At 37.3% G+C, this 14,674-nt stretch overlaps 1 protein-coding gene across 1 annotated transcript in view; it reads right to left on the bottom strand.

Annotated features, from left to right (window-relative positions):
* Positions 1 to 2,440: 2,440 nt before the first annotated feature.
* The window catches only part of LOC109679340 (histone-arginine methyltransferase CARM1-like), a 290,532-nt gene continuing 278,298 nt past the window's right edge, over positions 2,441 to 14,674 (bottom strand). The window contains exons 13-14 of the mRNA XM_074052181.1: positions 9,069 to 9,158; positions 2,441 to 4,783 (exon numbers count right to left, since the gene is read on the bottom strand). Coding sequence (XP_073908282.1) covers positions 4,774 to 4,783; positions 9,069 to 9,158 — 100 coding nt within the window. The 3' untranslated portion in view covers positions 2,441 to 4,773. The remainder of the gene's footprint in view (positions 4,784 to 9,068; positions 9,159 to 14,674) is intronic.

Below are 14,674 nucleotides of genomic sequence, written 5' to 3'. Positions count from 1 at the left end.
AAACCCAAGACACTGCCTGGTCTCCTCTTTCTTGTTCCTGTTCCTTGACTATTTCAGCAATTATATCATGTTGATGGGGGCCATCTTGAGTTTCACTGTTGCATTCTGCTCCCAGTGGGGGACCTGGGCATTGGCACAGGAAAGGTAGGGGTTAAGGAGGTGTCCTGTTACATCATAGGGTATGGTAAGGCAATGTCATGCCATCTGTCCCTGCTAGAAGCTGGTGCTGTTCTTTCAGTGTGTTTAGTAAGCAACTCCATGAGGCCTTCTTGCTTACCTCCAGTTCAGGTATTGGGAGTTTGCAATCTCTTGGTGGTTCACCTGGGGATTGCAGGTTGGAGCAATAGGTTCATGGAAAGGGGAGATTGACCCAGATGGGGCTCCACATATTTTTGAACTGAGCCCTGCAAATTATGTAGTCTACCCTGACTGTGGCTCTTTGATGTGTCTCTTGGAATACAGTGTCTCTTTGAATATAGTGGATATGTCAAGTCATAATAAAGATGTGACATTAATGTTACCTCCAAAGGTGCTGAGTGCAAAACTCTAACAACTTAATAAGTTTGGGCTTTTGCAATGACCTGTGTTAATGTGTAATTTCATGCATTTTTTTGCACGGCATGGGAAGTTTTTAAGAATTCATTTGATTACAAGATCTATGGGAAAATGCATTATCTGCCTGCCTTGAGCATGGCCAACTGTTTGACCTCTCCAATTAAGTAGACAAGAATGAAAATTCAATTACAATGAACAAAATGTTTCTTGAACACTATGTGGGAGGCCCTATGCAAGGCCCTGTGTGGAATACGCAGATGTATGATATTTATTCCTATCTTTGGGATGCTTGCAAGCAAGTTGGAGGAGGCAGACGTGTATGGATGACTATGACTATAATATCATGGGCTAGCTTAATTTATGAAAGTACAGCAAATGGAATTTGAGAGCTGGACTATACCTTCACAGCAAGCATTGCTTTTTTCTTTGTTCCATGTCCATTCTCCTTCTTTGGGAATAAAACCCTAGTTTGTTTCAGGGTCTCCACTGTGGGAAAAATAAACTTATCTCCAGTTCAACAATAAATTTTGATTGATTCAGTCCATTATAGTAATCTCATATCTCTTATCTGTGATTAGTTTAGGAATAGACATGTAACTCATCTCTGGTGAATGAAACATGAAGGTAAATCTCTAGGTTATTTTATTTATTTATTTTGGTGGTACTAGTTGTTGAACTTAGTACTTGCTTTGCAGGCCAAGCACTCTATCAGTTGAACCATGCCGCCAGCCCTTTTGGCTTTTAGTTATTTTTTAGGTAGGTCCTGACATTTTCACCTAGGGCCAACCTCACACTGTAATCCTTTTATCTATACCCATAGCTGGGATCATAGAGGCATACCACTGCTCAGGGTTATTTTTGAAAAGGCTTTTTTGCAGTAGAGAGAGCTTCCTGGTTAAGATCATAGACTAGTATGAACAGCCTGGTTCATACTGACTCCAACACTTAATTGTGTATCTGAAGATACTTAATTTTTCTGCCTCCACTTCTTCACCTGCTAAATGAGGTTAATAGTACTACATAACTAATGAGGTTGTGAGAATCAAAATTATTAAGCATTTCAAATAGTTCCTGGCATGTAATAAGTGGCAAATACCATTATCATTATTTTAAAAGGAAACTCCAGAAAGTGATGACTGAAATTACTGTATCAGGATGTGACTCTTGCAACTTCCCCAGTCATCTTGTGTATATGCCAGGATTGGTCTGAAAATGCAAAACAAAAAAGTAAAAAACTTCTGTCCTTAATGAAATCACCAAACTACCCACTTCTTAATTGTATAGCCCACTCTACCTCTGGACCCCTTATGATCAATTTCTCTCTATATTGTTTAAGGTCTTTCAGTCAGAGTTTGGTGTTACTGGTAGTCAGAGACATGATTTTACTTATACAGTGACTTTTTGGTGTGTGTCTTGCAGCTCCTTAGCCTGTGTATCCTCCAAGTCCCACAGCTGTCCCAGCAGCATACCCTAAGATGGGGGCTGTCTCAAAGAAATTCCTGATATTAAGCTAACTTGCTACAAATTCCTGTAGTTTTGCCTTATCTCAATTATGGCTGGTTGGCTTTGTGAAAGACTAAGTTTTCCTTAAACTCAAAACTGTGTAAGATGCTCACAAGTGCATTAGTCAGGGTTCTCCAGGTAAGCAGAGAGAGAGTCTGCGTACATACATACACAGACTTATACAATATACAAGCTGGAGATCCAGGATAGCCAATGATATAATTCTAGTTCACTCCTAAAGTTTGAGAACCAAGGGAGCTAATAGTGTAACTTTCAGACCAAAGCAGAAGACCCATGTTCCAACTCAAGCAGGCTGGTAGGAAACAAAGGAGTGACTTCCTTCACCTTTTTATTCTACTCAAGCCCTCAACAGATTGGATGATAGTGAGAGCAACCTACTTTTCTGAGCCCATCAGTTCAAATGCTAATCTCCTCTGGAAACACCCTCACAGACATACCTGAAATAATAGTTACTCTAGGAACTCCTGAAGCAGTCAGATTAACACAAAATTAATCACCTTGATGAGAGACGTTTATTGAGATCATTTTCAAATTTTCAGAAAGTTACAGTAACTTAATGTCCCCCACAAAATGCAATACACTAACTTTAAGAATTAATGCCCTTTGATTACAAGTAATTCTATAGATACAAAGTTGGAATAATTGGTAGTTATTAAATCTTACCACTGAAATAAAGTCAACCCTACATTATATAATTTTTAAATAACACTTACTAAGAACTTACTTAAATTTCCAAAACTAAAATGAGAATGAAGAATAGCAAATTTTAAGAAATACTTTAGGGAAGTTATTCATTATAGGGACATAGATCCTCTGACTTTCATCAACAAAAAAGTCAGTTGTTCCCCTACTCACCATATAGCATATATCTGTATCAAATTTATGCTTCAGCAAAGTTACAAATTTATAGGTATCACATGTTGCTCAAAGATAGCGAAATAATCTCAATATTTGGATCCTTAAAAGTCATGGGTTCATCTCTTGTGCACACTCCTGCAGACTGATAATGGCTTGGTTTATAGTTTTGTCTACCATACTTAAAAGACAATTGGCTCAGTGCCAGGCCTGATTTAATAATTCTAGCTACTCTGAAGTTCAGGATAAATTTACTTAATGTATATTTTCTCAGCACCTTTGAGGCAGAAAACATACTGTTAAATGACTGTGACAAATTAAAAAATGAATTGGACATGGATCTTACTATAAAGAATGTAAAATCTAATAGAAAAAAAAGAATGTGTGTGTGTGTGTGTGTGTGTGTGTGTGTGTGTGTATGTGTGTGTATGTGTGTGTGTGTTTAGGGCAAAAAATGATAAAATACTACAAGAAAGAACTAGATAAAGGAAGTATCTGAGGATTTGTTGAAGGTGGAGAAAGGTAGTTGGGTGAGCATGGAAGGAGGTCAGCAAAGCATGCTGATGAGGGTGTATTGGACCGAGCCTTGCTGTAGTATAAGTATGGTTGCTCATGTGTACAGAAGGGGAAGACTATTTCAAACTGAGTGATCAGAATGAGCAAAGCACCAGAGTGGAAAGCTGAGGCTCTGGATGACTGAGGAGAACATGCTTTTGCTATTTTTATTCCAGTTCTCCCTACAGGGTGAGGAGGGTGCTTGGTAGGCTTCCTTAGACTGTTGCACTGATGTGTCATCCATTTTTATAAGAGTTGTTTGTGCCAGGGGAAAACCTGCTCTTTGGAAAGATCATCTTTCATCACCATTGATGTGTGACATATAACAAATGTCTTAAAGTAAAGGAGAGGCCTCACTGCTATCTTCCACAGCACATTTTCTCTGTAAACCTAAGAAAATTGACATAGGCTTCATCTTTCTGAACAGCATATAAACTCAACTATTGCCAATGAAAGACACTGCTGACATCATATTATTTTATTACACGAATAAAAATTCTCAACAAAAATTCTTAGCACAGCTGAGCTGTCAATTTGTTGAAAATATTGGCCAAAGTAATCAAATTAACATTACAATTAGAGGATCACTCCTAACATGCTGTAATGTCAGTCATATATATACATACATATAAATATGAGGTAGGGTTTTGTTAAATTTCTTTTAAAATACTTCAAATTTAAAACAGTGCTGTTGGTTTGGCTAGAGTAATAATAATAATAATTCAGTAGTCCCCTCTTATCCATACTTTCAGGTAACTGTGGTCAACCATTGTCCCAAAATGCTAAATGTAAAATTTCATATTTTGAGAGACAGACCATATTTACACAACTTTGATTACAGTATATGGCTACAACTGTTCTATTTTTTTATTAGTTACTGTAAGTAATCTCTTATTGTTCATAAGTTACAAAATAAACTTTAACATAGATCTGTGTATAAAAAAAACAGTATTATCCAGTAGTATATAAGGTTTCAGACATCCACTGGGGATTTTGGAAGGTATCCTCTATAGATAAAGAGGCGGGGGTGATTATAAAGGCGAAACAAACTTAAAAACATGCTTTTCAGGCACATGCATAAAGTTGTGAAAAGCAATCCCAGAAGCACTGAGATATAAATTGTCATAAAATAGAGTATGTAAATTTCAGAGTTCAAGAAAAAAAAAGTAAGTAAGCCTAAACTTTTTAGACAAGCTGAGATACACAGAAGATGAAATATGAACTTGCAGGATGGTAGACTTCACACACCTTCCTTTTACTTATTGCTTGGCTCATTACTGTCTTCTAAGCAAACCTAAAACACAGAAGGTGATGCTGTAACAGTGAAGTAATGAAGTTCTAGACAGAGCCAGAGCTACAAGAAACAAATTTGGCTTTCACATCCTTTCTTTCTTTTCTTCCTCCTCTCCCCATTCCTTATTATCATCCCAAAGTCTTTTCCTTGGAGTTTTTATGGGCAGCTTACATCTATTTTTACTCACTATATTTAGTAAGTTTGATTATGCATAGCCTAAATTCACATCTGAGCCAATGATCCAGATTTTTGTTCACTGAAAGAGCTTTTTTGTTTCTATAGGTTTACAGCAAAGACTAAACTCTGACTTATTTATTTTATTTATTTATTTATTTTGCTAGTCAATGTGCTCATTTTGCCTCAGGCCTTGTCCTTACTCTTGTCTTCTGGAAGGCCCTGGGTGGCTCCTTCCTGACATTTAGGTTTCTTCTCAGATGCCACCTCTTCCTTTTCCAGAATGATATGTAAATGGATTCAGATACCATGTAGTCTTTTGAATCTGGCTTCTCTCACCAAGTATAATATATTTGAGACTCATCCATATTGTTGCAAATATCAGTACTCCATTCCTTTTTACTATTGAATATTATTCCATTATATGATCTACTATAATTTGTTTATTAATTCTTCATCTAGAAGAGATCTTAGTTGTTTCCAGTTTTTATTGATTACATTCAAATATAGTTTTTAGCATGAATGTAATTTTTCATCTCTCTTGAGTAATTCTTAGGAGTAAGACTCATGGCATTGTTTGGCACATGAATGTAAGAAGCTGTCAACTGTTTTCTAAAGTTCTGTACAGAGTTCCAGTAGCTCCATATCTTCACCAGCAGTTAACCTTATTAGATTTTAAAAGTTTAGCCATTTTAATAGGTGTTTGTATATCTTATTATGGTTTGATCATTATTATTTTATTTTTAGTGGTACTGAGGGGGGTTGAACTCAGGGCCTTGTACTTGCTTGGCAGGTGCTCTACCACTTGAGCCATGCCACCAATCCTTTTCACTTTAGTTATTTTTTAGATAGGGTCTCACTTTTTGCTTAGGGCTGGCCTCAGACTGTGATTCTCTTGCCAATGCCTCATGCATAGCTGGGATTACAGATGTGTATCACTATGTCTGACCTTCATTATGGTTTTAATTTGCATTTTTCTAATGACTAAGGAGGCTGAAAATCTTTTCATGTGCTCATTTGTTATTGTGTCATTTTTGGTGAAGTGGTTTATCAAATCTTTTACCTGCTCCATTTAAAAAAATAATTATTAATTATTAATTATTTTCTTATTAAGTGAAAGTACTTTACCACAAGTTCTTCATATATTCTGGATATGTTTGGTTTTTTTTCAGATTTGTAATTTCCATGTAGTTTCATCCAGTGCGTGACTTGTGTTTTCATTCTTTTAATGTGTCTTCCAAAGATCACAAGTTCTGAATTGTGATGAAATACTACTTATCTTTTATTCCCTTTTCTTTGAGTTTTGAGATCGTATCTAAGAAGTCTTTGTTTAACTCAAGGCCACAAAGATTTTCTTTCTATATTTTTTCCTAGAAGTTTTATGATTTTACGTTCTGCATTTAAATTTATGATCTCTTTTGAGTTAATTTTTGTAAATGCTTCAAGATATGGATGGAAGTTCCTTTTTATAGCATACTGATATCCAGTCATTCCAGCATTATTTTTGAAAGATATTCACTTCTCCATTGAATTCTCTTTGCAAATTTGCCAACAATCAATTACCCATATGTGTTAGGGGCTGGATTTGAGCCCTATTTTATGATTCTTGAGTTTATTCTTTCATCAGTACTGCATGGCCTTGGTGACTATAGATCTATAAGTCTTGCAATCAGCTAGAAGTTATTATTTATCTTTTTCAGAAAACTTACTGCTAGCTGAGATTTGGTTATTTGGTTACTCTTTCATATCTGTCAGAAGACATCAAACCATGAGACTCTGAAACTGTGAAAACAGGGAGTTTGAAACCTATTTTATTCTTTGTTATTACCTGAGTGCCTGACACCCAATAATTATTTAATAAATTGACTGGAAAAAAAGGCAGGAAGTTAAGAAACATTTAAGTTGAGGAAATTCAGGTGTTTTGGGGAAAGAAGGATTACATTGTTTTGTGAGCTGCTGTGAACAATAGAGGCCTGGCGCAGTAAATACTTGCTCTTTTGGCTGTGTCACTTTGATCACAAGCTCAGTTCTCTTAGCACCCATCAGAGCCCTAAGGAGCCACATTCATTCATTCATTCATTAATCAAACATTCATCCAGCACTCATTGTGTTACAGGCTACCACTGGCAGGAGACAAAGTCTTTTGTGTTAGGGAGGAGGGACTGCAGACAAATAAAACAGTAATAGTGACAGAGGCCTCCAGGTGCCCTATGTCTGCACAGGACTCTGAGTGATGTGGCATTTCCAGTTTCCACAGGGAACTATAAGCAAGCTCAAGCTTGCCTTTAAAAGAGACTATTTGCAACATTTCACCCATTTTCTTCTTGTGTTGTAAGGCTGTGCCAGCTGTTTCTGGGTTTGGGGTAACAGTAGGGGTTGTTTTGTGCATGGACCCTTCTCTAGGTCTCCCAGTGATGCTTGCTTAGCACCCTCCACCACTCCTGCAGGACACTCACTGCATTTACAACAGCATCCTTAATTCTGTGGCTATGTGGCTATGGTGCTCATTGCCCTCCTATTACAGAGAGAGCTTGTCATCCAGGGTAGGGACTGTTTCTGTCCCAGTCACTTCTATACCCTGACTGCCCAGCACAGCACAGGGCCCAGTCAGATGCTGTAACAAACAGAGCCTAAGTGAAGAAGCACTGCGCCCAAGATTCTCATGAAATCCACTGGCTTACTTGAAACCTCTCCCTTTCTGATGATATAGTATTGTTCTCTTGCTCAGTTTTAGGAACAACTATTAGCTTCTTTTTTCTTTTTTTCTTTTTTGCAGTACTGGGGCTTGAACTCAGGGTCTTCACCTTGAGCCACTTGTCCAGCCCTATTTTTGTGAAGGGTTTTTTGAAATAGGGTCTCATGGAACTATTTGCCCAGGCTCGCTTCCAATCACAATCCACCTGATCTCTGCCTCCTGAGTAGCTAGGATTACAAGCATGAGCTACCAGTGCCCAGATTTTTTTTTTAAAGAGGTACTAGGGTTTGAACTCAGGGTCTTTTGCTTTCTGGGCAGATGCTCCTCCACCTGAACCATGTTCCCAGCCCATTTTTTTGCTTTCAGTTATTTTTCTAATCTAGTCTGACACTTATGTCTGGTCTTGCCTGAACTGTGATCTTCCTACAGAGCTGAAATGACAGGCGCATGCACCCTGCCCAGCTTTAATTGGCTGAGATGGGTCTTGCAAACTTTTTGCCTGAGCTGGCTGTGAAACCTGATTCTCCCTATTTTCACCTCCTGAGTAGCTGAGACTACAAGGTAAGCCACCAAGCCCAGCCATTTCCTAATTTTTTTCCTTGCACAAACTTCAAAACCTTCAAGGAAAATCTCATTTTCCTATCTCTGTCAAAGAATTCTTGGTTTGGTTTCCAAACTTCTATATAACAGAGACATGATGCTTAGAAGAAAAGCCTGTGGAAATATTATAATATGAGGGAGAAAAATCTTTTTTAAGTAAGAAAATCAAAAGTGACCTTATCAAATAGTTTTATTTGTATGGTTGGTTTCATGTGTGCATTTTTGATTGGCTCATATTGAAAACGCGTAGGGTAGTGGAGTTTTTCCAGAAACATGTGTTATGTCTATCTCATTGTGGCAAGCTCTTTGTATTGTACAAAAAGGCCTATGTAACTCCTAAAGAGAGGCACATCTTGACTTACAAGATCTACAAGTTAGATGAGTCTCAAAAATGTAATTTAAATGGAGTCCTGATTGAGGGTATCAGAATAGCTGCTACATAAAGACATTCCTTAGTGGATGAAAGTCAAAGAAAAAACATCTTTAAACTCCATGTGCAGATGAGAAAACTGAATGCCAGAGAGACAGAGTGACTTTGCCTGAGGTCACACAGCTCATTATAGCTCAGCTGGAATGGGAATTTACATTGTAGGACTCTCCAGGGCTCTTTCAGTATCAGATTGTTATATATTGAATTCTATTTAATGGGTTGTAAAATATTCAAGAATATCAGAATCCAAGTCTCCTTAGAGAGTAAGAGCACTAGTATTTTTTCTTCTTAGGAAGGATGGAATTATTCTGAACCTCTTTACCTAGGCATAGGGACAAGCAAAATTTTATATATGTAGATGTGAAATGGATGGGAGCATTTCTTACCTAAAAAATGGATTCTTTAAATCAAGGATGTTCCCAGATCTGAAGCCCGTTTGGTTCACCAGTGCCACAATCTGAATGTCATAGCTCTGTCTGTAGAATGGTAAAAAAAAAAAACATCATTTCTTAAGGCCAGTTAGCTATTCACAAACATCTATGGCATCTTTCACACACAGTACATGATACGTATCTGGCATCTTGCATACATCTGTCTGTTTGCTTGGGTGTTGTTAATATGGTCAGAGGCAACTGAAAGCTTTGTTAGAAGAGTTTGATAGCTATAATTTCTTGATCTAAAAATTACAAAGGTAAAGTTACTTCTGCTTAATCAAAGTACTTTTTTAGGGGGATTACCAACATCAATGACAGAAAATGGCTTTAAGTAACAGACTCTTATGGGCCTTCATTGAAGTATCAAAGTGATCCTAATCATGGAAGGATTGGCTAAGCTAAAAGCTCAGACTGATGTAAAATAGCTAACAGATGTGATTGATTTTAAGCGGCCCCAGAAGAAGGCTATGTAATTATACAGAGAGGAACTGGCTGATAAGAATCAGTAAGGTGGCATATCTTCAATGACTGATCTGAAAGAGCCAGGTTTGTGGGATTTTTATGGGTCATTCTTTGGGGGGGTGTTCTTTTTTTAGAGGGAGTATTTTATTTTGTTTAATTTTAACTTACTTTAATTTTTTGAGACAAGGTATCCCTATGTAGCTCAGGCTGGCCTTGAACTCATTCTTTGATTATGTACTTTGATTCTATTGCAATTCATCTTATTGTCTCAGAACATTTTTTAGTTAATTTTTTTCTGTGATACCTATATTCACTACTTCAATGCAGTTGTGATACTTGAAGGCTGACTGGAGGGGAAGTAGGCATTGAGACAATGTGTTCCTTAGAAGAGGCTCAAATCTTGCCAGAATCATAGGAAGGCTGAGATCAGTCTCATAAAATAAGTCAGGGGAGACATGCTTACACATTTTGCCATATGAAAGACACTTTCTTTTTTTTTTTTTTCATTTTTCTTTTATTATTCATATGTGCATACAAGGCTTGGTTCATTTCTCCCCCCGCCCCCACCCCCTCCCTTACCACCCACTCTCCCCCTCCCTCTCCCCCCCAATACCCAGCAGAAACTATTTTGCCCTTATTTCTAATTTTGTTGTAGAGAGAGTATAAGCAATAATAGGAAGGAACAAGGGTTTTTGCTGGTTGAGATAAGGATAGCTATACAGGGCATTGTCTTAATGTCTGATAGTATAGATAAAGTTAGTATAGATAAAGCAGAAACTGAGTCTTCTGAGGTATGGGTGAATGAATGCATGTGTTTGTGGATGTGACTATGAACCCAATTTGTTACAACTAAGAACTGAATGGTTCTTGCTATGGTAGGGAACAACAATTGGCATATTTTTGCTATAGGGTCTTCAGCAAGGCTCTTTTTCAGAAAATGAGATATTGTAGCACTACCACTCTTTACATTCACTTTTCTTTGATCATTCATTATCAAAGTCCTGTCTTCTCTTATGGAAGGGAAAACTGAGCAGCATAGCTCAGCATAGTCAGTGAAAAAGTGAAATTGGGTTGTCAAAGCCCTCAATATGTGTGTGACTGAGTTAGGGATGAGGGAGGGATTGTTGGGTTCATTGTTTTCATAGTGATTCACCTAGCCAAAGAGAACGTGTTCTCACCTACAACTACGGAAAATAATGTACTTCAGGAGTGTTGTAATGGTGGTGCCAAGGTACCACGAAGATCAACCATAATCCCCCAAATTAAAGCACAAACTTTATAAAGTGAGCAATATTGGATCAGTTGTATCCACAGAAACCTAAATAACTATTAATTCTTTGAACTAGCTATTTGGCAATAGTTATTTTTCAAAAAACTATGTCTTTTCCAGACTTGTTTATTTATTTTAAACTTTATAGAGACAGTGCAGGTGGCTTAAGTGGGAGCTTACCTTATTTCAAGATCAAATACAAAATCATGCCTTTGTATATCAAAATTTCTTTTGCAATAACCAAAAAGATACTCTTCAGAACAACAGGTGAAGGACATGTCTTTTGGTTGAATATGGTAATTTCATAGGAGATAGGATTAGAAGAATGGAATGGGGAAACAGAAGTGGCAGGTAGTTTGCAAAAAAACTATCTCTACCTCTGAGGATTCACAAAGATAAAGGAAGGAGTGGATGCTAGACCAGTGTTCTTCAAAGGGGTTGAGGTTGCCCTGGAGGAAATATGGAAGGTAGAAGAAAATATTAAACTATTATTTTTGATATTTTAGTTAGTTGCTATAGAGGATCAAATCATGTCCCCCTGACATTTATGTATAAGTCTTCATTACCAGTAGCTGTGAATGTGACCCTGTTTGAATATAACTAAGTTTAGATGAGGTCATAGTGGATTAGAGGCTGTCCCAATCTCATGACTGATATCTTTATAAGAGAGGACACATAGAGAAACACACAGGGAAGAAGGTCATATGAAGACAGAAGCAGAGACAGGAGTAATGTAGCTACAAGGAACACGAGAATTTCCAGGCTCCATGAGAAGCTGAAAAACTCAAGGCAGCATCTTGCCTCACACTTTCAGAGGCAACATGGCCCTGCTGACCCCTCAGTTTCAGACTTCTGTTCTCCAGAATTGTGAGAGAACAAATTTCTGTAATTTTAAGCCACCTGATTTATGGTAACTTGTTATGGCAGTTCTAGGAAGCTAATATGGTTGTTTACTGAATACAGATGGAAAAGTAGTGAATTCACTAGGTAAGTGCTAGATTCTAATCATCAGCTGAAAGTTAAGATATTTGTTATTTTTGCCTAATTCCTCAGTGACGCAAAGATGGAATGGCTCAATACAACCATAATTACTTCTTAAATAACGTAGTAAAACATCAATGAGTAAAAGCCAACCATGTGATGTCTCTGTGGGTCAGAGATAGAAGAGTTTAACATTGTGGGACAAAGAAATGTCTTTAAAGCTGCATCATCACGTTCTACTACTTCAAGACCAACTTCGATCAATGATTTCCTCCCTTACTTCTTTCAGATGCAGCTAACCAAATATTTAACTGTTGAGAGGTTTTATTTTGTACAGAGTCCATGGTAAAGCAGTTTTATTATGACCATTAGGAGTAGCACTCAAAGGCTTTACTTTGATCAGTACTCCTTCTAGCTTCATAAACCACAAAGCTCATCAAATTCTCCCTAAACTAAATCCCCTGGTGAACCTGGGTATATATGGTCTTCACAGGGATCCAAAATTTTAAAATAATGTTTCAAAATACTTTGGCACAGGAAAAGATCCTAGGCTGGATTCTATGATCAGTCTATATTTTTCAATGAATCTTTTTTATTTCTGTTTTTGTACATTTTATAAAACACATAGTACATGAATTTCTAAATGTGTTTATTTATATACACACATAGATCTGTCTATACATGCATGCATTACATAAAGATAGGCAAACTAGTTCTGGGCTTTCTATTGTTTTATTTATTTATTTATTTATTGCTATACTGAGGTTTGAACTCAGGGCTTCCTGCTTGCTAGTCAGGTGCTTTACAACTTGAGCCACACATCTAACTTCTTTGTTATTATAATTGTTATAGTACTAGCACACAATTAAAAGACAAATTTGATACACCCAGAGGAGACATATATAAACTGCTTTCACTCACAGGTGCAGATGATTAAAAAAAAACTAAAAAACATTTGAGACCACATCTGTGAACTTTAAGCATACAAATTTCAAAGTTCATAAAAAGATACACTATATTTTATTGCTAGGGCAATAAAATGAGCACTAGCCCCTGAATGATGGAGGCTGTCAAAAATAAAATGCTAACAATACAATCCTAAATGTTCATAGAGGGGAAGGAAAGGGCAGTCATTGTCACACCTGTGTGGTTGCATAGGGACTTCTCCCAGGAGTTCAGAGTTTAAAAGAGTATTTGACAATAAGGGAGAGGGAGATCCTATTCAGGGCCATACAGAGTGAAAACAATCTTACTGGAAAAAAATAGCATGAAAATACCAAATTCAGGTAGTGCTGAGGCTTATGGAAAATATCAAGAAAAATGAGGATTTTAAACATCAACAATTAAAATATGAAGAAGTACCTTGAAAGTATGAAAGAGCATAAGAGAAGAAGAAACAGGACTAAGATATAGTGTGAACTTACTGTGCTTTAACAATTATATCATGTTCTCTTTTTTTAAATATTTGTAAGGACCAGGTAGATGATGATTATAAACACTACTTTAAAGATTATGAGATAAAAATACTGTGATGCCAGACAGATTCTTTAACTTGCAGAAGGTCACTGATATACCAGCCAATATACAGAGGAGACAGGAGGCAGCCGACTCCCAAGCCTAGTCTCTTTCCACTATTTAAGACTGGTGATCTAACAAGAAAAAGAACTTCCTCCTGCAAAGTGTTGCATACCCATGATAACTTAGCTGCTTTTTTCAATTGTGCCAAACTAATTTCTTAATGAGAGAGAGAGATCAGCAGGTCATAAATCTTTCACTTGATTAGTCTTTGAAGGTCATTGCTTAGTCTCTGAAATGTACAAGTGAGGAGGATACAGCATTGAATAGGACCCTCTTCTCAGAGGGTCACATAGAGGCAAACAATAGCAATAAAACATCAGAGCTATAACAAAGGCACAGAGGGCTGTAGGTCCTCTGGGAGTCATGAGGCAGGTGTGTGAGTTGAATGGTTTGCTTCTTCTTACTTATTAGGAGGAATGAAGGGGGGAGGGTAAAAAAATATGAGCTGTGAGGGTGAAACACAAGGTATGTCAGGAAAAAATGTAATGGAAGAATGATTTAAATTCACTCAATTATATCCTCACATACTTAAAAAGACATAAATATTTGAAGGCAAAAGACTATTATCCTGGCTTGCAAAAAGCAAGAAGAAGCAGAAGAAGCAAAGTCCAAAACTCGAGACAGATGCTGGCTACTGCTCCTTAGCACTTTTTTATTTTAGAACTGGTCATTAAACAGATGGTTTATGAAGATTTATAAAGAAAGTGGTAACTTCTAGGATGAGCATGGCACAAGTCAGCATTTTTTACTTTTCTGCCTGGAAGCCATCCAAAACCATGGAGAATAGAAAGACACTTGAGACCACAGACATCATTTTCTATAAAACTAGGAGAAAACATAATCTGCAGTCTCCAACATATGTGTAAGGGCTGTGAAAGGAACAGTGTGCAAAAGAAGTACAGAGAGTGACAAGAGAGTCCAGGGGTGGCCCATCTCAGAAAGTGCACACAATAATACATTACCTGAAGGTGAGAAGCAAATGCAAAAGACACATCCTTTGTTTGCGATAATTTGATATGAGCAGGACACTGGGGGAAAATACTCTTGGAACTGGAATGCGGTGAAGTTAACTAAAGAACACAAGAGGAACTTACAGGAAGTAGTATGACTCCATGGCAATACATAAGGAAAGTTTGAGCTGGGGAAAACAGAGCACGGAGACTGTCATATCTCCCTGCCACAAAGACTTCCGTAAATTCTTACTTGTGCAGAAAAGTCCCATAATTTGATGATGGACCACAACGACATCAAAATAATAGGGAGATTT

This window comes from Castor canadensis, chromosome 13 (genome assembly GCF_047511655.1).
Source record: "Castor canadensis chromosome 13, mCasCan1.hap1v2, whole genome shotgun sequence".
NCBI lineage: Eukaryota > Metazoa > Chordata > Mammalia > Rodentia > Castoridae > Castor > Castor canadensis.
This window is presented reverse-complemented; position numbering and strand designations above follow the sequence as displayed.